The 26,932-nt window shown below is 43.0% G+C and overlaps 1 protein-coding gene across 6 annotated transcripts in view; it reads left to right on the forward strand.

Annotated features, from left to right (window-relative positions):
- The window catches only part of CAST (calpastatin), a 205,614-nt gene that overhangs the window by 142,188 nt on the left and 36,494 nt on the right, over positions 1–26,932 (forward strand). For 5 of the 6 annotated variants that reach the window (XM_040421563.1, XM_040421568.1, XM_040421562.1 and 2 more), the window contains 18 exons: positions 1,652–1,759; positions 4,554–4,622; positions 7,052–7,108; positions 8,300–8,392; positions 9,286–9,369; positions 9,455–9,502; positions 10,067–10,159; positions 12,523–12,588; positions 15,338–15,436; positions 17,627–17,707; positions 20,151–20,198; positions 20,748–20,843; positions 23,081–23,164; positions 24,565–24,663; positions 25,183–25,263; positions 25,343–25,387; positions 25,506–25,601; positions 25,763–25,849. In XM_040421563.1, coding sequence (XP_040277497.1) covers positions 1,652–1,759; positions 4,554–4,622; positions 7,052–7,108; positions 8,300–8,392; positions 9,286–9,369; positions 9,455–9,502; positions 10,067–10,159; positions 12,523–12,588; positions 15,338–15,436; positions 17,627–17,707; positions 20,151–20,198; positions 20,748–20,843; positions 23,081–23,164; positions 24,565–24,663; positions 25,183–25,263; positions 25,343–25,387; positions 25,506–25,601; positions 25,763–25,849 — 1,434 coding nt within the window. The remainder of the gene's footprint in view (positions 1–1,651; positions 1,760–4,553; positions 4,623–7,051; positions 7,109–8,299; positions 8,393–9,285; positions 9,370–9,454; positions 9,503–10,066; positions 10,160–12,522; positions 12,589–15,337; positions 15,437–17,626; positions 17,708–20,150; positions 20,199–20,747; positions 20,844–23,080; positions 23,165–24,564; positions 24,664–25,182; positions 25,264–25,342; positions 25,388–25,505; positions 25,602–25,762; positions 25,850–26,932) is intronic. The other variant, XM_040421565.1, reaches the window with a different exon arrangement.

The raw sequence follows: 26,932 nt of genomic DNA on the forward strand, positions 1-26,932 counted from the left end.
CAGAATGGATCCATTGATTCCTATAAGGACTGTAACTCATGTGTACAACACATATTCATAGTAGGGCTGTCGGCATTCGGGCTTAAAGGGGCTGGCCACTTTTTGGTTACTGTTGACCAATGTATTTGTGAGATGATTACATGACACTTACTAATATAGCCTTTGTTGAAATTCTGCATCATTTTCTATATTTCATAATGTATAATCCCTTGTTTGCCAAGTCTTTTGTGATGTCTACACAGAGATCCTGTCCATAAGATGGCCACTGATGGAGGATCATGTGACCAGGAAGATCACCTCCATTCAAACACAGGGCAGGTGCAGTGTGTTTTGAATGGAGGAGACATCATGTGATTTGTCTGGTCACATGACCGTCCATCAGTGGGTTTATCACATTAGTGTCCCTCAAGCTTTTGTTGGCCACAAGTCACTGAAATATGACAGATGATATGAAGCCAAACTGAGTAGTAAATCTATCACGGCTGTGTCTCGGTCTCTGTGTTGTTTGCCGTGCATGCTGGTTGCCTGGGGCAAAGTGTAGTTTATGCAGCATGTGTGTACACTTCTCCTTTAAGGTTTGTTTCCCTTCCCTGTCTGGTGCTTATGGGGTTAACTACCTGGCTGGGTGTGGTCACTAGGTGTGTATATTGCCTGTGGCTGGTAGTCTGGGGTTAGTTGTCTTCCAGCATCTGTTGGTGCTGGAGCTATGCTCCTGCCCTGGGTATTCCATCTGCCCAGTTATTGATGGCCACCTAGTTAGACATCGGTGTCATCTCGATGTCACCTTCCCTTCCTTTCCCTATTCTGTGTGTGGTGTGGTATGTACGGGTTGGTGTTGTATGTCCAGTTGTTGTTCCATGCCTGGTCTGTCTATGGTGTGTATAGTCCTGCATGGGTGCTAGACATGTCCCCTATCAACGCCTTTGGTGAGAGGGCTGCAGGGTTTCCCGGAGGGGGAACAACAAGTCAGTGTGCAGCTCTGCCTGGGGCCACCATGTATCCTGTCCGCATGGGGGTTCAGGCAGTTTCTAGTGTGCTGGATTCTGTGTTTGTTGTTTGTACTGTGTCCTGTATGGTGTTCGGGTTCCAGTACATATGCATGGATTCCAGTCTTCTGCTCACTGTCATTTCTCTATTTCTAAGCCTGAGGGAGATTCTGGTTCATCCTTCTGGTGGAGAAACCGGTCGTCTCTAGTCCTGACACTATAACCAGGGTTCTACAGGGTGTGTTAGGGCCCTAGTTTCCGGTGTATGAACTTCCCTACCATCAAGGCCTGTTCATACTGATAGTTAGCCGGGACTAGCATTAGGTTTGCTCTAGGTGGTGACCAGCTCCATTTTCCGGGTGTCCTGGCCTAGTTTATTTTCCCGCTTCCCATCGGTGTTCCCCTCCCCCCCACTCCCCACCGTGACAAAATCCTAGTGTTAGCTGCCAATTAAATGGTCTTGACCCTAGTAATGCTAGTGTATAATGCTGTTGAAAACTGAAGAGCCACATGTAGGGAGCCCAAGAACCATATCTGGCTCCCAAGCCACTGGTTGGAGAATACTGAGAGAAAGTATGGCTGACTTGTATGATTCAAAATATCATGTATCCTTGTCTTTGTGCAAACATTTCATCTTAGAAATACAATGTAAATATTTTTGCCAGCCAAAGAGTACTACCACAACGTCATCAACAGGAAAACCCAGCACAGAGAAGGTCCCGACCAAAAAAGAAGGAAAAGCGGTACCACGGAAGCAGAAATCAGATACCACAGTAAGTCTTAATACCGTCTGTTCTTTAACAGTTTGCCAAACATATTTCTGAGGCTGCACCACTAAGAAATAATAGTAAAAAAAAAAAGTTAAAGGGGTTGTCTCGCTTCATCAAATTACATTTATTATGTAGAAGTAGTTAATACAAGACACTTACTAATGTATTGTTATTATCCATATTGCTTCCTTTGCTGGATTCATTTTTCCATCACATTATTCACCTTGTTTCCATGGTTATGACCACCATGCACTCAGCAGCAGTGGCCGTACCCTACACACTATAGGCGCCTTTTCCTATAGTCTAAATAAATAAATAGTAGTGGGGCACTCTCTATAGTAAAGGGATCTTTATTGGTAATCAGATAAAATATTTAACAGTAATTAACATTCCATAGGTCAGAGATATAGTAATAAAATATCGACAAAAAATGGCAATAATACTCAACTGGATATAATGATTAAAACCTAAAAAAAAACAGTAAAATCTTATACATAAATATACAGATCCCAATAATAAATATATTCTAAAAAGGCAACACTGTAGGGCCTCCAATAATAAAAATAATCGTAAGAAATAGTCGACCATAAATATTCGATAATAATATTCGATGATAAATATTCGATGATGAAATTGGCTGGTAAAATTCGAAGGTAAGAAAATCGCAAAAGAATGAACCATCAAGTTCTTCCGAATATTCGGATTATGTGCCAGCTCCTGACCGATTTTTAGCACACATACAGTTAGTAGCCAAGATTCAGAACACAAATGGAAGTCAATAGTGTATGGAGCGGCGTTCCACTCGCTACATACAGACAGCGGCGTCCCGCTGTATTTTAAACTGAAAAGCGATCGCTTAATTTTGAATGGAATTTGCACAGTCTTATTGGGAGGTCTTTTAAATGGACTTCAGGCCTGATGAAGGGGTCACTGCTCTAAAACCCCGAAACGCGTCTGGTATTACCCCCATTTGGAAAAGCACATTGCCAGACTGAGGAGGCATGGACATCATCGTATGAAATATCGAACCGCCAAAGAAAGAAACCACTACTGCACGAAAGATATCTGGCTCTAATACAAGACCACGTGTATTCAGAGGTTTTGGCGCGGAATTTAAACTTAACCAAACAGCCCTTGAGACCGGAATCCTAATCCTCAAAGAAGGTAGACCGTGTCGAGGGCCTGAAGTCCATTTAAAAGACCTCCCGGTAAGACTATGCAAATTCCATTCAGAATTAAGCGATCGCTTTTCAGTTTAAAATACAGCGGGACGCCGCTGTCTGTATGTAGCGAGTGGAACGCCGTTGACTTCCATTTGTGTTCTGAATCTTGGCTACTAACTGTATGTGTGCTAAAAATCGGTCAGGAGCTGGCACATAATCCGAATATTCGGAAGAACTTGATGGTTCATTCTTTTGTGATTTTCTTACTTTCGAATTTTACCAGCCAATTTCATCATCGAATATTTATCATCGAATATTATTGTCGAATATTTATGGTCGACTATTTCTTACGATTATTTTTATTATTGGAGGCCCTACAGTGTTGCCTTTTTAGAATATATTGATTATTGGGATCTGTATATTTATGTATAAGATTTTATTGTTTTTTTTAGTTTTTAATTATTATATCCAGTTTGTCGATATTTTATTACTATATCTCAGACCTATGGAATGTTAATTACTGTTAAATATTTTATCTGATTACCAATAAAGATCCCTTTACTATAGAGAGTGCCCCACTACTATTTATTTATTCACATTTTGTCAGACTGGGTGTTGTCTGTCAGTGGGAGCACCTCTGCGAGATCCCCCCCCTCTCTAGTGCGACATTTCCTTGTATTTATTTTCCTATAGTCTGCAAGCACAGCCAACACTGCTGGATTGCAGGGTGGTCATAACCACTGGATATGAGCGGTGTATAATGTGATGGAAAATTAATCCAGCCAGCAAAGGAGGCAATATCTACATTCACAATACATTAGTAAGGGCCTTGTATTAACTTCTTCTACATAATAAATGCAATTTGCTGAAGTGAGAAACCCCCATTGAAAGCTTTTACGTGACATGTTTGGAAGTATTAAGGTAAATTCACACATGGCAGATTTGTAGCAGAAATGTCACATCTAGAATCAATTAAGTTTAATAGGTTTTGAAGATATAGACCCTAGTGGCAATTATAGGGGATCACATGCTGGCTAAAACATGGAAACACAAGACTACTGCCCTCCCAGCACGTTTTACTGCCGAAGCAGCGTCATCAGCGAAACATGTCGGGAGGGCAGTAGTGTTGGGTTTCTGTGTTATAGCCAGCATGTGATCCCCTATAATAGAAACTAATAGGCCGGGGTCAGAGCCTTGCTAATACAAATACCAACTTGTGTGTGCACACAGCAGAGGATCAATACATACGAGAAGTAACTCAAGTGGCATAGGGGTCACGTATAGTTTTGATCAGCATTAGTTTGTACCATATGAATATTTATTTTAAAAAGAAATAATAAAGTAGTTGTTAACAGCTTATTAGTGGAAGGATGCTGGATCTACGAGGGGGTGTGCCATCTAAGAGAATCAATCCCTTCCCTAAGCCTGTATTTACCGGGTATATAGAAGATTACCTAGTGACTGCCTTCTAAGGTCCTTTGGGGCCCACTTTGGTATCACAGCCTGGGTCGATCGGAGGATACTCCGGTGGTCCAGTCTGATACAGATTAAAATAAGTTGTGGATTGTAGAATATTTTCATACATTGTTCTTACTGCCACTAGACAGCTGACTTTATATTGCATTTTATTAAAGGTGACTTCAGGTGCTGTAGGTAAAGCGGCTGCGGCCTCTGTAGTTGCTACAAGTAAACCTAAAGATGTGGTGAGTACCAAGAATTTCTAATTCTTCTTTGATCCTGACCTTACCCATATAAAACGTAAAAAAATAAATTGTGCCCCAAGAGGAATTTTGCCTCCCACGTCGACTCAAATTTCAGCTACAACTGGCTGGGAGGCTACTTGCCTTCTGCCAGTGCTCAGGGAAAATATCTCTGCCACATCCTCAGTCTTTCATATGCAAGAAATGGATCTCTACTTTGCCTCCTAGATTTCTGATATAGGTGGTTTTATACCTTTTCTATATGTATTCATTACCCGTCTTTCACACGATCAGTAAACCGAAACTAGAAAAGGAAACTGCAGAGAAAAAGTCAGATGGAAAGATTTATGCCTCCTCTGTGTTTTGGACCCGCTCCTGGTTTTGGCTTTCAAATACTGATGGTGCCGGTGGCACTCTGTTGCTTACAGTGGGGCTACTGAACCTATCAGGGAGCCGGGACGCCGGACCAATCAGACTCTGTGTTGGCGTCAAATGCTTCCTGATTGCGGACTGTTTATACCGGCAGCTAGCTGCCTCTAATTGGTATACCTGCCTCACTTGCTAGTTTAGTGTTTACTGACCTTTGCCTGTTTTTTTGTCTCTGCTATGACCCCCTGGTATTTGACTCACCTAGTTTGTGACCTTGCCTTTGCCTGCTTACTTTATCTCTGATGTTTTCTCCTGGTCTCCTGTGTATTGGTATCAGATTTTGGATTCTGATCCGGTTCTGGTTTGCCTGTCTGGATTTCACCTCCATTTGTTTTACTACTCTTTACCCATTTTGGTTTAAGCCCCCACACTTAAGCTAAGAAGGGACTGCCGTCCAGCTGTGGGCCGTCACTTAGGACAGATCGTGCAAGTAGGTAGGGACAGTGATGCAGGTGGAGCATGATTCACAGTTCCCTACCCTTTCATGACAACTGATGAAAAATACTGTCCGTGTGAAAGTGGCCTTTAACCAGTAAGATGAGTGGTTTATGTAGCCATCAATTAAAAGCCATTCCTTCTTTACGTGTACAGAAAATGTCACATCCACTTTTAATTTTAGTGTAATCTTTGTCATTGCACATACACAGAATCTAGTAGGTTACTTATGAATGATCCCATAAGAAATAGAAGCTAGTCACAACTGGTTGGCTCCAACTTCAGCTCCAAATGGATCACTGGGGCTTGTTACTGTGTAGGAGCCAGTCTACCAGAGGATCCCCTGATGGGCCAGTGTTTGCATGCATAGAATGGTATTCACTGGAATGCCTCCTCTTATTACCACCACTTGAAACACAGAACCAGCGCAGTAGTGTGGTTATATGCCCTCAGGCTCCAGCAATGCAAATCAGAACTTGCAGGTATAAAAACAGCACAAATGTTTTAAACACCAAGACTACATAAAAAAGCCAATAAACATATTAAAGAGAGGTTTTATATACAGTACAGACCAACAGTTTGGACACACCTTCTCATTCAAAGAGTTTTCTTTATTTTCATGACTATGAAAATTGTTGATTCACACTGAAGGCATCAAAACTATGAATTAACACATGTGGAATTATATACATAACAAACAAGTGTGAAACAACTGAAAATATGTCATATTCTAGGTTCTTCAAAGTAGCCACCTTTTGCTTTGATTACTGCTTTGCACACTCTTGGCATTCTCTTGATGAGCTTCAAGAGGTAGACCCCTGAAATGGTTTTCACTTCACAGGTGTGCCCTGTCAGGTTTAATAAGTGGGATTTCTTGCCTTATAAATGGGGTTGGGATCATCAGTTGCTTTGAGGAGAAGTCAGGTGGATACACAGCTGATAGTCCTACTGAATAGACTGTTAGAATTTGTATTATGGCAAGAAAAAAGCAGCTAAGTAAAGAAAAACGAGTGGCCATCATTACTTTAAGAAATGAAGGTCAGTCAGTCAGCCGAAAAATTGGGAAAACTTTGAAAGTAAGGGCTATTTGACCATGAAGGATAGTGATGGGGTGCTGCGCCAGATGACCTGGCCTCCACAGTCACCGGACCTGAACCCAATCGAGATGGTTTGGGGTGAGCTGGACCGCAGAGTGAAGGCAAAAGGGCCAACAAGTGCTAAGCATCTCTGGGAACTCCTTCAAGACTGTTGGAAGACCATTTCAGGGGACTACCTCTTGAAGCTCATCAAGAGAATGCCAAGAGTGTGCAAAGCAGTAATCAAAGCAAAAGGTGGCTACTTTGAAGAACCTAGAATATGGCATATTTTCAGTTGTTTCACACTTGTTTGTTATGTATATAATTCCACATGTGTTAATTCATAGTTTTGATGCCTTCATAGTCATGAAAATAAAGAAAACTCTTTGAATGAGAAGGTGTGTCCAAACTTTTGGTCTGTACTGTATGTACTCTGTATTTTACTATTATGTATTGATTTTAGATGGTAAATGATGTTTCCAATTATTATAGGTCAAAGAGGAAAAGAAAACTGTCAGTGTTGCTCAGATTGCGACTGAACCAGCCACGGTAAATAGCCAGTCTTTCTTGTAATTTTGCGCATCTAGGGTTTTTAGACTTTTAGGATTTTTGGCTCAGACACATTTGTAAATCTGGGTTTCAGATTTATGAAGGTAAATAGGAGCTGACACATTCTGCTCTTTTGCTGCTGAATACAAAAACAATTGCACCACCTAGTGGCCTGTTTTGTTATTTTTTTTCTACTGGAAAAATCCACCACGGAATCAGTCAGAAATCTGAGGCTTTCCCTTGCATTTCTCCCACAGTTTTGCATGCCACGGATCCACACATGGCTTCAGCCTTTCTCAGTGCGGCTAATCTGCGTGTGAACACTGTATGCACAGCACTGCGGATTCCCGTTGAAAACAATGGGAGGCATATTCTGGGTGGATTTCAGCGAGTGGAAATTCACAAACAGAATCTGCCATGTTAACGAGTCCTAAGAGTATGTGAAGGGACTGAGATGATTTCGACACCACAGTGCACCACATGATCACTGGCAGGATGATGGCTATAATACACTCCACAACTGCAGAAATTTGTACTATAGATAATTACACTTACACTGAATTCTTAGGGTCCATTCACACATCCGTATGTGTTTTGCAGATCCGCAAAACACGGACACCGGCAATATGCGTTCCGCATTTTCACTCTCATAGAAAATTCCTTTTCTTGTCCACAATTGCGAACAAGAATAGGACATGTTCTATTTTTTTTGGCGGAACGGAAGTGCGGATCCGCATATGCGGACAGCACATTCCGGCCCCATCGAAAATGAATGGGTCCGCACCTGTTCCGCAAAATTGCGGAACGGATGCGGACCCATTTTGCGGACGTGTGAATGGACCCTTATACTGATGACTTAGCCATTGGATGGGCTGTTTGCAAAAGCTGGAGTACACTGTAACCAGGCACTGCAGTAACCTGCCCCGGACACTATACAGTGTATGAAGCTGTGTGCTTCTGATGCCTGGTTCTGACCCACAGCCGCTCCTGCAAACAGCTGATCAGCATTGGTGTCAGGAGTTGGAGCCCTGCCAATATGCTTTTTTGATGACCTATCCTAAGCATAAGTCATTGATATTGAAATCCCAGATAATCCTTTTAAATGCTTGCATGCACTTCATGTTGAATTTCGCATATATTCAAATCAGTTTTAAGGGTATTGATCCAAATGCTTTTTATATCTTTTTTAAGGGAGACCAAGATGCCTTGGACTTATTAATTGATTCTCTGGGGGGTCCAGAAGATGTGCCACAGTCTCCAAAATTCACTGGTCCAGAGATTGCTGTATGTGTTTATTCAGATTTTGTATTTGTGCTTCGGTACTATATTAGTTATATGATATCATTTCTTTCTGAGGATAATACTTAATGTTAACCGGTCATTTTGGCACTATTAGGCATATGATATGAGGCCTATAAATTACCAGTATGGAGTTCCTCATATATTTTAAGCATTCACAAAGAAAAGCCATTTGAGAGAACAGTTAAATATTTGATTAGAAGGGACGCTTCCGTTATAAAGGGGTATTTTTAATTTAAATTTTTTTTTTAAACTCCATATTTATAGAAAATATTTTTTTAGAAGTTAATATATTGTCACTTTACTGCTGCTGCAAGGAAAAATGTTATCTGCTAGTATATTAGTAGATGTAGAATTGGGATAACAGTATGATGGCTCTATTGTTCTCTTGATAGGCCTAGATGAAGGTGGCCACAAAAGAGCATTGTATTTATTGGTGTAATGTGTGATGCTCTAATTGAGTCACTTATCCCCTTCCCTCTCTGGTCAGAGTGAATGGTCTGACCGAGGAAGTCAAGCGAGGCTGTTTGCCTTGCTAAAAGTGTAAACAAAGGAGCACGTTAAGAGCCAGGATAGGAAGTGAAATACATGGAGAAAAAAAGTATATAGAATATTCACATATAACCTATTAAAGTGGTAATAAAATTTGGTGGAATTGTCCCTTTAACCTAGGAAACTAGACCAAACTGAAAGTAAACCATGGAAAGTCTGACTATTGACCGCATGGAGTTTGTTTGCTATGAGCACACAGAAATGGGACGGGTTTATCTTATAGCGTATAGAATATAATGCAGCAGAACAGACTAGTCTATAATAAATAAGCCCGTGTCACATCACTTGTAAAGAAATCACATGTTCAAATCCATTTCTTCTTTAAGGACACCCCAGCCATCTCAGAGTATCTGGAAGAGCTGGGAAAGAGAGACAGCACGATTCCGCCAGAATACCGGCACCTTCTGGACGTAAGTTCTGGTTGTGGCTGAGTGCTTGTGGCCGCAATATATGTAAAGTATTTTCAACACAGAAATATGGTTGTCTTTATTATAGGGTAAGGGAGAAAAACCAGCACCACCTCCTCCAAAGGAAGCCGAAAAGGTAAATATCTGTTGGCTAACTAATTGGTTAAACTTAGGGTTATTACTGGAAAATGTTGGGGTAATGGAGTGATATTGAAGCAGAATAAATCAGTAAAGGTTCACAAACTGAGGTACGACAGAGTGAAAACCATAGACTACTTCTTCCATCCAGACTCATCTCTGCACACACACTATTCTCAGTGCTTCATGTAGTACGGAAATGGCCTACTGTAGTTGAATATGGCGGTCACCCAGGGATCTGCAGCATGCACCCTGGATGACCAGTGCTAGTGACGTCACTGTCAGGCACTCTCTCCCTCCTGAGGCACACATGAATATGCATCTACAGCACTTCCCTTCTTCCCCTTTACTGTATGGGATGTCTCTTTCAAAGCTTATTAGGGCACAGCAGTATTTGCAGATAGCTGCAGCCAGGAAGCCACATTGACCGGCAGCCTCATTGTGCACCACTTAGTGGGAGATAGTGTAGTACAGGTGCACGGTGCTTGGATGCAATGACTGTGTATTATTGTGTGATATTATAAGAAACATTGATAATTTAACTTTTCTTATGTTTCTGAAGAGCTTGGGAGACGATGATCTTGTTGCAGCATTTTCTTCTGATTTTGTCACCTGTCAGTCACCACCCGAAGAGAAGAAACCTAAGCTTGAAGAGGTATGTAGACAAAGGGGCTCATTTGTCCGATATCCACTGGCTAATGCGTGAAGCAGAGCAATGGAGCAAAAGCCTATACGAAGTCACACTGAGTATACTATGAAGCTGTAGCCACTTTTGTAAAGCCTCATATTACTGAGCTATGCTACCTCTATAATATAGCATCTGGGGGACCTTCTCACTATGTTTTTCTGTACCAAACAGAATCAGCCACATAAAGTGGTACAGAAGGGCCCCATAACCTATGGTGTGTGCTGTAATATGGCCCTATATTATTTAGAGCAGTGGTCCCCAACCAGTGGCTCGGGAGCCACATGTGGCTCGCCACCCCATGCTGTGTGGCTCGCCATCACAGTCCTGAGTTAAGACCATATGTACTGGCAATTGACATTGTTGCAGACCTATCCTAGATTACCACCAATTAGTGCCAATTTAGATGGTATAATGCTAGTGTCAGTAAATGTTAGCAATTTCATGTTTTTTGTTTTCCACATTCAAAATTTTCTCAGTTTTTTGAATTGGCTGTTGCTCCCAACCATCAATGAAAGTTGAATGTGGATCACACAACATACAAAAGGTTAGAGACCTCAGATTTAGAGGTTGCATACACAATAGGCAAGGGATTGTGGTGTACATATTCAATATTGACTTTTACACCTCCTTATATACCTAGAGGCTCCACAATTCTAACTACTAGATATTGTTATCATTTTATTTGTCTTTTTTTTGTTGGGTTTGTTTGTTCATATTTTCTTCATAATCAGACTCTACTAATTCTGGATAATTATCCTGAAATGTGTAATTGTTGCTCATCAGCAAGCAAGAAAGCGCCGCATTTTTCACTTTATAATACGCACCTGTTGATAAGACTCAACCCAGGTTTTAATGGAGGAAAATAAGAAAAAATATTTTTCATCAGACCCCCATATCAGATCCTCAGATCAGACCCCCATATCAGATCCTCAGATCAGACCCCCATATCAGATCCTCAGATCAGACCCCCATATCAGATCCTCAGATCAGACCCCCATATCAGATCCTCAGATCAGACCCCCATATCAGAGCCTCAGATCAGACCCCTATATCAGAGCCTCAGATCAGACCCCCATATCAGAGCCTCAGATCAGACCCCCATATCAGAGCCTCAGATCAGACCCCCATATCAGAGCCTCAGATCAGACCCCCATATCAGAGCCTCAGATCAGACCCCCATATCAGAGCCTCAGATCAGACCCCCATATCAGAGCCTCAGATCAGACCCCCATATCAAAGCCTCAGATCAGACCCCCATATCAGAGCCTCAGATCAGACCCCCATATCAGAGCCTCAGATCAGACCCCCATATCAGAGCCTCAGATCAGACCCCCATATCAGAGCCTCAGATCAGACCCCCATATCAGAGCCTCAGATCAGACCCCCATATCAGAGCCTCAGATCAGACCCCCATATCAGAGCCTCAGATCAGACCCCCATATCAGAGCCTCAGATCAGACCCCCATATCAAATCCTCAGATCAGACCCCCATATCAGAGCCTCAGATCAGACCCCCATATCAGAGCCTCAGATCAGACCCCCATATCAGAGCCTCAGATCAGACCCCCATATCAGAGCCTCAGATCAGACCCCCATATCAGAGCCTCAGATCAGACCCCCATATCAGAGCCTCAGATCAGACCCCCATATCAAATCCTCAGATCAGACCCCCATATCAGAGCCTCAGATCAGACCCCCCCAAGACATGACATCAGACCCCCATAACAGGATATCACATGAGACCCCCATATCAGGATATCACATGAGACCCCCATATCAGGACATCACATGAGACCTTCATATTAGACCCTCATCAGATGCCAATCAGACCTTCTCTAGACCTCATATCAGCCCTTAAAATAAAAAAAACTTCTCTTAACTCCCCTGCGCCGCAGCTGCGCTGTGGATTTGGCTGTCTCTTTAGAAGTCGTGCTCCTGTCTTCTCTGGCCGGCGCTGCACGTTCACCTGACTGCGTGCATTGTCGGGTCATAGTGCACGCACCACGTCCTGACACTGTATGCTGTCAGGACAGGGCGCATGCGGGTCCAGGAAGGAAGACCAGGGAGGGTGAGTACAGGAAGCGCTCACAGCGTTTCACTCCCCTCTCCCGGCACCTAATGCATAATAGTGAGTGCTTCCATAATTGAAGCGCTCACTAGTATTCGCTTTATAAGACGCACAGCCATTTCCCCCCCACTTTTGGGGGAATAAAATGTGTATTATAAAGCGAAAAATACGGTAGTTCTTTTTATGCAGAGATCCTTTTTAGTATTCAGTTCATCTTGTACTGTTAGGCGAACTCAGGGGACTAATTTTAATTATCTTGAAGTTGCAGAAAAAAGCCGCAAAACCAACATCATCAGCTCCAGCTGCTCCCACGCAGCCCAGTGCTCCGGTAAGCCTATGGGATAAATGTACACAAGGTTTCTCCATTCACCTCCTCTGCTTTCTAGAAGGAACACTTTCAAATAACAAAATTGCTGTTTTCCAACAGCCTCAGTCAGGATGGGTGTGGGGTTATCAACCTTCACCAACTGGCAGCAACGTAACCTGCTGCAGCGAACATTGGCCAGGTTTTATGCACATGTTGACTGATTTAGATATTTATTTTCATTGGTCAGGATCTGCCTATTTTTTGTCAGCCATGATATCCATGGGGATAGCTAACAGCCAGTGTTTGGTTAATCAAGTGAACTAATCTGCTAATAATATTGCTTCTACATATTATAAGATAAAGCCTATATTTGTGTATTTACACAATGATAAATGTATTTCCCCATGAGGCCGTACATGGCCTGAGGAGGAGGGTGTATGATTCAGGGATTCAGAGAGAATATCTGAGTCATGTACTCAAGCCCTGCCCGAATCATAGCAATTTTGCTGAAGTGTTCCTTTAAGCTTGCATGCTATTAGAACATGCTTACAATAGATCATCTATGAAAACCATTGTAGCTAATGCCACCTAAACATGCTAAAATATCCATATTAATGTGCATTATTAACCCAATTTCTATTTATTTAACGCACTTATAAAGCACTGCCATATTCCGCAGTGCTTTACAGACAATAGCATTAAAGCTGTCCCCAATGGGGCTCACAATCTACGGTAAGTTCCCTGTGTTTCCCACACAAACACAAGGAGAACATACACACTCCATGCAGATGTTGTCCTTGGTCAGATTGGAACCTAGGACCCCAGAGCTGCAAGGCACCAGTATTAGTGCTGCCCATATTGGCATGTACGTTTTTCTCATCTATACACTGAGTGATTAGTGAGGCATTACAGCCATTTCATTGCACAGCAATATTCTCCAGCACAAACCTCTCACGGTTAAAGGCTATGTACATCTTCAGAGGCAATTTTTGTTTATGATTGAATGTTACTCATTTTTGGCTAAAACTCATGTTTTTAATTGGCCTTTATTAAAAATATTGAGCTCTTCTGTCACAAAGAGTTAAGTGGTTTCCTAGCTGTGTGACTGGTACTTTCACTTTGTGCCCTCATCTAATAAACCTTATCTCTAAACTACTTGGAGGTCATAAACGCTTATTTAAGCCACATTCATATTAGTAAGATAAGAACTGAACTATAATGAGTGTTCAGGAGGTCAGAGTTAAGGAGTCCGTCTGCTCCTGGTCTGACGGAAAAGTCAGAAAATCCAAAGGGTCAGCGCTGTACAGAAATAGACTCCATATTTTTTATAAAGACCAATTAAAAAAATTATTATTGGCTCAAAATGAGTACAATGCAATAATAATAATAAAAAATGTGCCCCAAGGGTGTTACATAGCCTTTAATTTTTCAACACGAAACCACAGCCTGTCTGAATCATATAGAAGAAATGAGAGAAAATAGTTGCATTCAGCTGACTGGAAAAAAAAAAGAATTCTTCCTCCACAACAGCTAGTGGGTCTAGATATCTGTGGTAGATAAGTGCATAGTTATAACGTACTAATATACTTCACTCACCAGTTCCTTTCTTTTCCCCGAGTAAATTCTGCCCAAAAATCCTTTTTCATCATCTGTTGCAGTCCCTAAACTTGTCATCCCCAACCCATTGCCAATTGAATGTCATCTTTGTCTCCAGGGTCTCCGAATCCGACTTTAAAACCAGTGTGGGCGGCTCTAGCATTGAACGCTCGCCCCCACTACGGTCACATGGTATATCTGCACTGTTTTGATTGGCACACGGTAGGGAACTCTTTTTACAGCTTGAAGCAGATGCAGTTGCACCCGCGCAGGTATACCATGTGACCGCATGGCACTGTGAACATGTCATCGTAGCGGGGACGAGCATTCAAGGCTAGAGCCACCCACGCTAGTTTAAAAATCGGCTTCAGAGTCCTTGGAGACGAAGGCGAATTTGACGGTGGATGGCGAGTTTAGAGTCTGCAACCGATGATTAAAAAGGATATTTGGGATGAATTATCAGTATCAGACTAAAAAAGTGTAGTTACTCTTTAATGGCCATGCATGGCTTGAAAAACTACTCGCCAGCAGTGTGTGTGTGTGTGTGTATGTATGTATGTATGTGTGTGTATATATATATATATATATATATATATATATATATATATATATATATATGAGTAAAAAACCACTGGCAGCACCACCCTATGAAGTATGGAAAAATAGACGGGTGCAATGTCCAAGTACGATAAAAGGTGCTTACCCACTTATAGAAGACAAAAATCGGACTGCACTCCAAGCATTTCTTCAAAAAAGTGTGTTTTTATTCACCCATATGGTGGCAAAAGCGACGTTTCGGCTCAAGCATGAGCCTTTCTCATGCTTGAGCCGAAACGTCGCTTTTGCCACCATATGGGTGAATAAAAACACACTTTTTTGAAGAAATGCTTGGAGTGCAGTCCGATTTTTGTCATATATATATATATATATATATATATATAGATAGATAGATGTGTGTGTGTGTGTGTGTGTGTGTGTATATTCCAGTGATCACAAAATTAAGAGTTAATTTCGAACTCCGGAATCTTCTGACAAATAGAAACCCAATGTCATTGTTTCTGTCCTGTGTAATTGGCACATAATGAGCTACACCAGTCACTGCACCGCATGTGACTGGCACAGGGTTCTTTCTCTTACCTCCAACACTAATCTGATGGTATTTTTATTTTGCAAGGCCATGTCTGACGATGCTTTAGATGAACTGCTGGGCACCCTGGAAAGCCCCCCTACATCTGAACCAGAGTTACCCGAGGTTTATGGCCCAGAAGTAACAGTAAGACACCGTGCTTTATCTTTTTGTCTATTATACATGTGTGCAGTGTAATGCAGGTTACAGTATGTATACTAGAGCTCGGATTATTCAGTATGTTTTGACCAGAAATTTACATGCAGCATTCTCTTTCTGCCTATCAGGCTGTTTTCAAGCGAACATATCTGTTTTACCGTCTGGAAATCGGGGATGCACAAAATACGTCCGTGTGCATCCTGCACTTTTCTGTGGGCCCCATTGTAAAAATGCCTATTGTCTGCAAAACAGAAAAGAATAGGACAGGTCCTAGAATTTAGATGACATCCGTAAGGTGTCTGCATTTTTTGCTGCCCCATAGAAATAAATGGATCAGCGTTCGATTCACAAAAAATATGGATCAGACACGGACCAAAAAACGTGATGTGAATGTAGCCTTAGACAGTGACCCGGCGACGACGTGATGCTTGCTGTATCTCTGGCCACCTTTATTGCGTGATATCTTGTGACCATTAGCCTGGCTTCCCGTACATTAAATAGAATAAGACTTGGAAGACTCTTAAAGGGGTGGCATATATTGGTTAACAGCAAAATAAGTTACAGCCAGTACCAAGCCGCGGCTACAAAACCATGTACAATTTCAGGGTATTGCCTCTCTAAAAATTGTGTTGTAAAGTATAATCTTGGAAATAGGGGGAGGGGTAGATTTGTAAGACTCCACACCATAAATAGAGTATACATGAGTTAGGAAGGATTAGTAACTAGATTAGTAAAAGGACTTTAAGGACTGTCTTAAAATAGTAGAAAATATAAATACACATGCCCTGAACCCGTTAAGGACCCGCGCCGTACATGTACTGCGGGCTGATCAGGCAAGTGCAGGAGCTGCACCTGCCCGATCAGCGGCACGGACTCGGCAGTCACTGACAGCCGGGCCCCTGCTGCATACGCCGGCATCGGTGAAAACACAGATGCCGGCATGTTAACCCCTTGTATGCCGCGGTCAAAACTGACCGCGGCATGCAGAGGGTTCGCGGAGGGTACGGGTGCCCTCCGCTTCCCCATCCGGTCCCCTCGCTGCAGTGGCGGGGACCCGCTGGCAGAGAAGGAAAGCCCGATACATTCCATAGGCATTGGAGCGTGCCTTCTACGGAAGCCTCTGAGATCCAGCCCTTAGGTTGAGTCTCACAGGCAGGCTGTCACCATAAAAGCTGACAGACCATGCATTACAATACAGGTTGTATTGTAATGCATTGCAGAGGGGATCAGACCCCAGAAGTTGAAGTCCCAGAGTGGGACAAAAAAAAGAAAGAAAATTAAGTGTTTTTCATAAAGAAAAAAAAAGCTTCAAGTAAAAACAAAAAACAAAAAAATAATAAATTTGGGGGAAAAAAAGAAAACCAGACATATTGGGTATTGCTGGATCCGTAACGACCGGTCCTACAAAAATATCACATGATCCACCCCCTCACCTGAACGCCGTAGAAAAAATAAAAACTATGCTAAAACAATTTTTTTTTTTGTCACCTTCCATCACAAAAAGTGAAATACCAAGCAATCAAAAAGTCATAAGCACCCCAAAAGAGCTGGCAGGGGTCACAACCAGAGGATACCAAGAGCAGCATCCAGAGAAGACTGGGTTACAACATGAAATGGACGGCACAGCATAGGGAGGTAGGCACTGAGATGGAAACTGAGTGTGGTAATGGGTAGCAGAACTCAGACTGATTGCTGGTGCGGAGGAAACACAGGAATTAGGATCAGAGACACAGGTATTGAGGACAAGGTCTCCATGAAGCCCCAGCCTAACACATTAGAGACAGCACCGCAGCGGACTGTCAATGTATTTAAAGTTAACTCGCAGAAGTGTCGCAGGCAAGTCATGTCGCACATAGCCACAGTCTAAGCATATACTAGTGATTACATACAGTATTACTGATCCTCTGCACCGGCAACCAGCCTGAGATCTGCCACCCATTACCAGACTCAGTTTCCACCTTGGTGACTACCTCCCTATGCTGTGTCACCCATCTCATGTCGCAACCCAGCCTTCTCTGGATGCTGTAGCAAGTCCCATTTACTGTCAATGGAGAGTGACTACAATAAGCCATCTCGTTATGATCAGAGTATCTGCATTGTACATGTTGGTTATGCTAATGCATTTCAGATAATAAGATACTCACAGTCACACTAGTGTTCTCTTGTCCTTATCAATAGGAAACCATTACATCCACTTACCGCGAGGAACTTGGTAAGAGGGATCACACAATCCCCCCAGCGTACAGACACTTGCTAGATGTGAGTATACACGGCATTAATTATATATCAATACGTAATGTCATAATAATCATAAATGGGTTGTGCAATTCGTCCAGACTGGTAAAGGAAAGATGACTTACCTGCTTCCTGGTGCTGGCTCCTTCTCCTGCATGCCTACAAGGCTCCACTGGGCTCCCTCGATGTCAACATCCGGCTCGACATCGCTGTAGCAGTGACCTGCTCCCCTTAAGTCATGACAAACGGTCACATGACATATAGGGATCTGGTTTCCACCACGGCCAGTGATTGGCTGCAGCGATGTCAAACCGGATGTTGACACCGATGGAGCCCAGCGGAGCATCGTATGCCTGCAGAAGGAGCGGTGAGCTGGTGCCGGAAAGCAAGTAAGTTATTTTTTGGCTTTGAAGGCCTCCCCATTTTTTCACAACCTCTTTTAGTATTTTATGAAGATCGTTGTTGCTATTTTGAGGGCGTTTTGTTGAGGTCTTTATATTCATGAATATCTGCATGCTGTCATTGTATCCATTCAAAGACTGAAAACTTTTCCAAACCAAACACACAGATGGAAAATAAGTACCGCATGCAGAAGGTCAGACGGAATTGGCTCAAACGGATGCCAAATGTGCATAACACATGCAACAGGATTATTTTTTTCATAGGATCCAGTTTTTTTTGTTTTGTTTTGTTTTTTAATACTGTTTTTCTGACGGGTCAGAAGAATAGGAAAACAAATGGTGATGTGAAACCTTAGAAGTGGAGCGAAAAGTAGGTCAGGACTTCAGACTAGAACACCTTTGGTTTATTTATGATGTGTGGCTTTTTAAAAGCTGCGTCTCCAGGGAACCCCCTGGTGTACTTTTACAGACCTAGGCGTACACCACACTGCACTTGCGCCAAAAATATTATTGTGTGCCATTTCATAAATTTGCCGCAACCTTGCAAAGCAAAGGCAGTCTTAAAACGGACACCAAAACCGCCACAAATGATGAATTCCCACCTTAGTTGTCTGACTCTGCACCAGAATTTTGCTGCTAAACTACGACCTTTGTTAGATGATGTGAGAAAATTGTGCAAAACTCTTAAAGTGGACCCATCATCGCTCCAGATTGTATTTACCATAATAAAGCATTTCTGGAACATCTTTTGTTCTATCTCTGCATTCGGTCAATTCTCAGCTATTCCTCCTAGAATGTTATCAATATGTCAACAGACGCCTAAGGCCACCTGCACACGGGTGCGGGTGAACGCACATAAGATCTGTGCGGATTTATGTGCATTTCTGCAGCGTATTCGCACCAAAATCCGCAATGTCTAACATTGGTTTTTGTTGCGGATTTGATGCGGCTTTGCCACAGATCTCACCGTTCCATTGAAAAGGGTGAAATCCGCAGCTAAAACCGCAAACATAATTGACCTTTATTTAAAAATCTGTGCGGCAAGTCAGTTTCCGCACGGAAAAAAATCCACAAAGCGTACATGAGATTTGTGTAATCTCATACTCTTTGCTGGTACTGTAATACACAGTATTTTTTTCCACACCGAAAAACTGTGCGTATTCCGCAACGTGTGTGAGTGGCCAGTTGGGTGTGTGTCTGTGCACACTGACGGTGTCCAGTCTTTTCTGAACAGTGCCAGGAGGTGTAAGGACACACCCCTATTACAAGGAGAATGGTTTCACCCAGTTGTCAATGAATTCATAATTTTCTAGGAAGAATAATAGAGGAATGACACAAGGCAGTTATAGGAAAACATGCTGTAGAAATGCTGTTTTATGGGGAATACAAATATTTCCTAAGGCTAGGGCTACATAACGACAATAAGCAGCACGACAAAAAGGGTACAACTACACTGCGACATTTATGTTGCAGCAATGCCTAACAACATTTTTTGTAATGATAGTGGATGGTGTCGCACTGCGACTGTGACTATCATTTAAAAAAAAAAGTTGCGTGACTTTTCTGCGACACATGTCGCCATGTAGCCCTAGCCTAAAGTAGACAAGTCAGGATTGGTGACAGGTGGCTCAGTGGTTAGCACTGGTACCTTGCAGCGCTGGGGTCCTGGGTTCAAGTACGACCAAGGACAACATCTGCATGTAGTTTGTATGTTCTCCCCGTGTTTGTGTGGCTTTTCTCCGGGTCCTCCGGTTTCCTCCCACACTCCAAAGACATACTGATAGGGACCTTAGAGTGTGAGCCCCATTGGGGACTGCTTGATGCTACTGTCTGTAGAGCGGTGTGGAATAAGTCAGTGCTATATAAGTACATATAATAATACAATTTGATGCATCTGGCGCATTTTGATTGGTAAATCTTTCACTGATACAGTGTAACAGGCTGTGAGCAGCAAGGCAGAGAAGAAGTTTTTAATGTTTCCATGAAAGCAAACAGATACTTTGAAAATACAAACATTTATTTTTAAAATAGTATTTTTTGTCATAGTCTGTAAATGTATTTCCTAGGGGAAGGACGACGGTAAACCTGTGCCACCTCCAGCTGAACAACCACCGGTAAGGCATCTTCTACAGCAGGCGTGCTCAACCTGCGGCCCTCCAGCTGTTGCAAAACTACAACTCCCAGCATGCCCGAACAGCTTACAGCAAGGCATGGTGGGAGTTGTAGTTTTACAACAGCTGGAGGGCCGCAGGTTGAGCATGCCTGTTCTGCAGCATCTGCAGCATTCTCATAAGGGAATACTGATCTGAGTGATTATATTACTTATCAGTAGAATTGCTGTCTTTACAAGCATGAGAATCCAACAATGTAACAGTGTGGAATCCCCAAACATGAACTCTTTCAGTATCTCCTAGTTCATACATCCCCCACGTCCCAGTAGTTAGATGTTACATAGGCTGTTCATGTGCGGAACATTTATGAAAAGAGTCCATTTTTGGTAAATAATTGAGATAAAAAGAAATTGTACCAAGCAAAGCTATGAAATAAGAACAGCTTTTTATATGGCACCAACTCTTTATGATCAGGGGAAGCACAAGAAAAACTGCTTTTATCAAAACTAATTATAATTTTCTTTACAATGTCTTATTATTTTGACTTTGCAGCCAATGAGCGACACCAGTTTAGTTGATGAATTCTCAAAGGATTTTGAAAGCTGCATCTCTCCCGCTGCCAAAACGGCTCCAGCTTTTCAACCTAAGGTGTGTGGGTATAAACATATTATACATAACGCATCCCTCCAACATCTCGCTCACCATTTGTGGGGCATTAAGCCTTACTACCGTCCACCAAGGAACCTAGAACCTAGACACGAGTTATGCTTTGTGGGACAATCTGGTGAAAAACCCTGGAAGTATGCATAGTAGGTTTATTAAACTGTACCTGATATTATTAAAGGCCCCGTAAATATTAAAATGGCTTCATTAATATAAAGTGCAAGGGGTTTGTACTCAGTTACTCTCATTATGGCTCATGCACACGAACGTAGCGGTCCACAAAATAGCCGTGTGGCCGCCGTTTACGGATGCGGGCCCATTCACTTGATTCAGTCCGCACTGCAAAAAAATGTTCTGAATTCTGCGGTGCAGATGCACGGACTTATATCCCACAGAAGCGCTCCGCAGTGCTTCCATGGGCTTCCCCTCCGTACCTCCGCTCCGTATCTTGCAGATTGCGGACCTAGTCAAGTGAATGAATACAGCTGGTGCCCGTATATTGAGGACCCGCTGTTTGTGGATGAACCCTAAGGCCTCTTGCACACAACCGTGTGTCCCCTGTGGCCGTATTGCGTATACGGCGGGTCTGCAATACACGGGGCACAGTCTGTATGCATTCTGCATCACAGATGCGGACCCATTCACTTGAATAGGTCCGCAAATCCGGAGATGCGGTGCGGAACGGAAGTACTACGGAGTGCTTTCGTGGGGTTCCGTTCGCAAAAAGATAGAACTTGTCCTATCTTTTTGTAGAACATACGGACCGCAGACCCCATTCACACACACGCGCTTGAATGGGGTCACGATCTGCATGCAAATTGCGGATCCGCAAAGCACTACAGCCGTCTGAATGGGCCCTAAGGCCTCTTTCACACGAATGTGTGTGCTCTGTGGCCGTATTGCGGACCGCATTTTCGGATCCGCAATACACGGGCGCCGTTCCGTGGGCATTCCGCATCACGGATGCAGACCCATTCACTTGAATGGGTCCGCAAATCTGGAGATGTGGAATGATGCGGAACGGAACCCTACGGTTTCGTCCTGTGCTTCCGTTCTGCAAAAAGATAGAACATGTTCTATCGTTTTGTGGAACAGGCGGATCACGGACCCATTAAAGTGAATGTGTCCACGATCTGCTGAGGCTGCCCCATGGTTGGTGTTCGTGCACGGCCACGGGGCGCACATGTTCATGTGCAAGAGGCCTAAGGGGCACCTGTTCTGTGTTTAGAGCTGCACCTGGTTTGGCTCACAATCACTGATGGAAATCACTAGGGACGAGCGAATTGACTTTGGATCATACAGTATTAGAATGTATTGGCTCCGATGAGCCAAAGTTATTACTTTGCAAAGTCTCACGAGACTTCGCATTATAACTTCAGAAATTGATTTCTACTGTAAAAAAACATTTCCCAAACTCTGGTTCAGTTCCAAGGTACCACTTGCAAAAGCCTCCAAAACAGGCGCAATTTCAGTAGTAAATGTGACTAATAGAAATAGACTGTCTAGAACGATTAATATTAGGCACAAACACTATAGTAAATGTGCCCCATTGTGCCTAGTCTTTAAAGGGGTTGTCATGGCATATATATTGATGACCTATCCTCAGGATAGTAGACAAAAGTGTTTGTAGAGCAGCACCCACGGACATAAATAGGGATACAGCCGAAACATTGCTGCTTGATTTTATGGCCCACTTTCTGTAAAGTCCGTCCAATAAAGGATTCACTGGAGATGCTGCCGCTACCTCTCTTCATTTACTATCCTCAGGATAGGTCGTCAATATCTGATCGGCGGGGGTCCGACACCTGGCACCCCGCCGATCAGCTGTTTGGCGAGGAGGCTGCGGTCTATGCGAACGCTCTGCTTTCTGTCCATTACACTATGGGTCGTCTCCCTTGCAGTGCAGTGTGATTACAGCTATTCGCTCCATTCACGACAGTCGGGGGTGCCAGGTGTCAGACCCCTGCTATTGATGACCTATCCTGATGATAAGCAGGCTGCACAGCCCCTTTAACTTTTTCCTTCCCAGGATGTTCTCAGATATAAAGCAAGTGAGGAAGGAACAACCTACTATATTAAAAATCATGTTCTGTTCACAGCAGCAAACATTAATGTATTGATGATGTTGGAGAGATTCAGATCTATGTGTCCCTGCCGTATCTGTGAACACCTCTAATTTCATTTTTTTCTGTTTCTTTAAACTCCTCTTTGACTCTTTTAAGGACGCTGCACAAGATAAGCAAGCAAAGTCGGATGTTGTAGTCCCATCCACAGGGTCTTCAGTTCAGACCTCCACCGCACCCTCTGTACGTACGCTCCAGACCAGATTGTTCTCTGTGCGTGTATTACTTACACGTGTAGGTTTTATGTTTAGAAATAGCTGAAAGGGGCTATGCCGACATTAAATGTTAATATTAGTATATTTCAGCATGAAAAACTAGTCACCTTTGTAATTTACTTTCTGTTCCAAAAATTGTGAATTTGTGAGATATGGCAATGTAAATAAAGTGGCACACTATGGCGCACTCCATATTTGTGCGTAGATTTGAGTGCCGGAGATGCAACTAATGTATTAAGAGGGATCTGCCTCTTAATGAATTAGGCGTATTTTACTCCAGCGCAGGGAAATGAAGACTGGCCTATGGGAATACCAGTTTTAATAAATCTCCTAATTGTCTTTACTTCATTAGAATTGTGTTTAATCTGTATAGTATTGTGCACAGATCTACCTACTGAGGTGGTCGCACATGCTCAGTGCCATGTTTCAACTGTCAGCAACCATGTCTAGTGTTGGAAGCCGTGGCAGTTAGGCCTCATGCACACGAACATATGGGTTTCGTTTCCGCATTGCGGACCGCATATGCGGATCCGCAATAAACGGACACCGTTCCATGTGCATTCCGCATCATGGATGCGGACCCATTCACTTGAATAGGTCCGCAAAGCCGGGGAGATGCGGTGCTGAACGGAAGCACGGAACGGAAGCACTACTTCAACCTTCTCTTCAACCGGCTGATTTGCAGGGGTTTCGGACCCCCGCAAATCTGATATTGATGACCTATCCTAATAATAATAACTTGAACAACCTCTTTAACACGGGAAGAAGATGTGTGGTTTGCACAAGCCTACTTATATGCATGGTGTGAACTGCAGTGATCATGACTACTGGAAACTTAGGGGACGGTTACATGTCGACATGTGTCATGCGACACAAAAGGGTATGGCTACTGCACGTGTATTTTAATGGTGTTGCAATGCCACATACTGTAACGTGTCACATTTACATTGTGACACCATTAGAATACATTACATGAAATGTCACGCGCCATGTAGCCATACCCTAAATGGGTATTTCGTTATAGAAAGTTATCCGCTATCCACGGATATAGCTGAGTACAGCACTCGGCTATCTCTGGCGCTCCCATAGAACTGATTGGAGCAGCGGCGCACTTTTCCAACCAGCTGCTCCGTCCATTTCAGGGGGGCTCCTCAGGTATAGGGCCTTGGGGGCCCCAGCAGTAGGACTCCCACAGATCTAATAGTTATCCCCTATCCTGTGGATAAGGGCTAACTTTCTATAACCGGAATACCCCTTTAACCTCCGGATTATGGTTGATTGCTACAGGAGTGCATGTATTGTTTTTCTATTATTCGCAATCACATATGTAAGCATTTATTTGTAATCTTGTTGTCTTCCCCTCTTTAGGCAGGTATGGAGAGTGCTTTAGATGAATTGATGGGTACGTTGGAAGGCCCAGAGTTCAGTGTTCCAGATTCCCCAGTGTACACAGGTCCAGAAGTGACGGTAAGTCTGTATACGTTTTATTCCATCTATTTAGCTGCAGTAGAAAACTTGTCTGGATGTCCACTATAGTTTCCAGGGAAGTACTGTAGATAATCAGCAGTGGATGCATATAGGGAAATCACGGGGAAAACGAACAGCATAAGCAGCATTCAGTTTAATGGAGGCTTTGATCAAACCTCATTTGGAGAGACCATTTTTTTTCTCAAACGATTCCAGTGTCCTGGTAGGGCCGCTCGTGCCCCTGGGTCCCCCTAGTTATGTCCGCCGCTTTAGTCGTACAATTCACCACTACAGTGTGATTTCCCTGCAGACACGTAGGGAAACCATCCTCTAAGTTACACTACACTACGCAGTTATAGGGCCTACGGCGGGAGGTCATGAAACAGTACCACCCCTTTAAGTGGTTTAGTAAATCTCCTCACCCCTTTCACCAGGCAACATCATGTATTTAATGATCCATAGACATTTTACATAAACTGTTCTTTTCTGTAAATAAATATGTTTGGGTTTTGGTTGTAGGAAACGAGCACAGCGACCTATCTGGAAGAGCTTGGGAAGAGAGAAAGTTCCATCCCCCCAGAATACAGACATCTGCTAGATGTAAGTGTGACGCCTGGTACACCAGACATAGGTCTGCATTGTGATTGTCAGCTCTTCTTAGCGCTTTTATGTTCTTTAGGGAAAAGAAGGTGGAAAGCCGGTACCCCCAGTCCCTGAAGAAAAGGTACACTTTCTTATTCCTAAATTTAGTGAAATCAGAAGCCACGACGCCAGTATGAACACAGCCTCATTTTCCCTTTACATTCATGCAATCCCATCATTTATTCTCCCATTCATTTCAGTCCATGAGTGACAGTGAATTGGTGGATGCATTTGATAAGGAGTTTGGATGTCCTGAACCCGCAGCTGCACAGCAGACTCCTCCTGTCAAACCTAAAGTAAGTCTCCATAGTTATATATACATAGAGAAGCCAGTATTTCCACACATGGATCTAACGCCAGCCCCTTTAGTATTGTAATGGGTTATGGTGATTTTATGTTGATACAAAAAAAGTGACTTTAGATATGTTTAGATTTTTTACTTTCTTTATCATTTTAGGATGCCCCTGAAGTAAAAAAGAAAGAAGCTGATGTTGTAGTTGGCTCTTCCTCCTCCTCGGCTCTCCAAGCGCCATCTGCCCCTTCTGTAAGTAACACCAGCCTGAGACTTGTCATTACTACGGCTTTGTAGAGAAAGGTTACAGATTTAGGGGGTCATTTATAGAGATGAGCGAATTTCATAATTTGAAATTCGTTCACGCTTCGTTTACTGGCAAAAGGTGAATTGCGTTATGGATTCCGTTACTACGGACCATAACGCAATTCTAAGCCATTCCGTCATAATAGAAGTCTATGGGCTGCAAAACGGATATGCTCCGTTTCCGTTATGCAGGGCAGTCCTCTCCTGCATAACGGACATGGGACGGATCCGTTTTGCAGCCCATAGACTTCTATTGTGACGGAATGAATAACGGAATGCCTCTTGAGGCATTCCGTTATGCATTCCGTCATGGAATTGCGTTACGGTCCGTGGTAACGGAATCCATAACGCAATTCACTTTTTACCAGTAAACAAAGCATGAACGAATTTCATAACCCGAAATTCGCTCATCTCTAGTCATTTACTATCAGATATATGCCAGTTTTTCGGCGTATATCTGTCGCAGATTGCATTGCAAAGGTTATTTGCGCCACAATCTGTGACTTTTCCCCGCTCACGCCAGGTGTAAAAATAAAAATAAATGTTGTGTGTATGATCACTCTGTGTAGGTGTTCTGGTTTTCCCCACAGTTCATACTAGGAGGTGAATTAGGGTAACATGGTGTTACTGGCTGTACGTGGTCCATGTTCCTTCTCAGTGTGGCGAAACCGACCTCGCCACTGGGTTTTGGAGAGGACTGGCTGCTGGCCTCTTGCCCCAGGATTATGGGCCATATACTAACTTTTAAACCCCTGAACCGATTCAAGTGAATTTTGGATAGGTTTGTCCCCACGTTATACTGTTTGAATTAATGTAAGTTATATGTATGGCCAATGTAAACTCACAAAGTTGTAACAATCTATAATAATTGTAACTTGTCAGCTTGGGAGGAATATGCTGGGTGTGTTTCTATTGTGCCATTGTCCTATTGTGTGTTTAAATGGTGATGTCTGTCCTGTTGTATCTACATGTGTATTGGCGATCTCCCTTTGTTCTGAGAGATAATTGGATTGCTCCTCAGGTTGTCTC

Source organism: Bufo bufo, chromosome 2 (assembly GCF_905171765.1).
Source record: "Bufo bufo chromosome 2, aBufBuf1.1, whole genome shotgun sequence".
NCBI classification, from domain to species: Eukaryota; Metazoa; Chordata; class Amphibia; order Anura; family Bufonidae; genus Bufo; species Bufo bufo.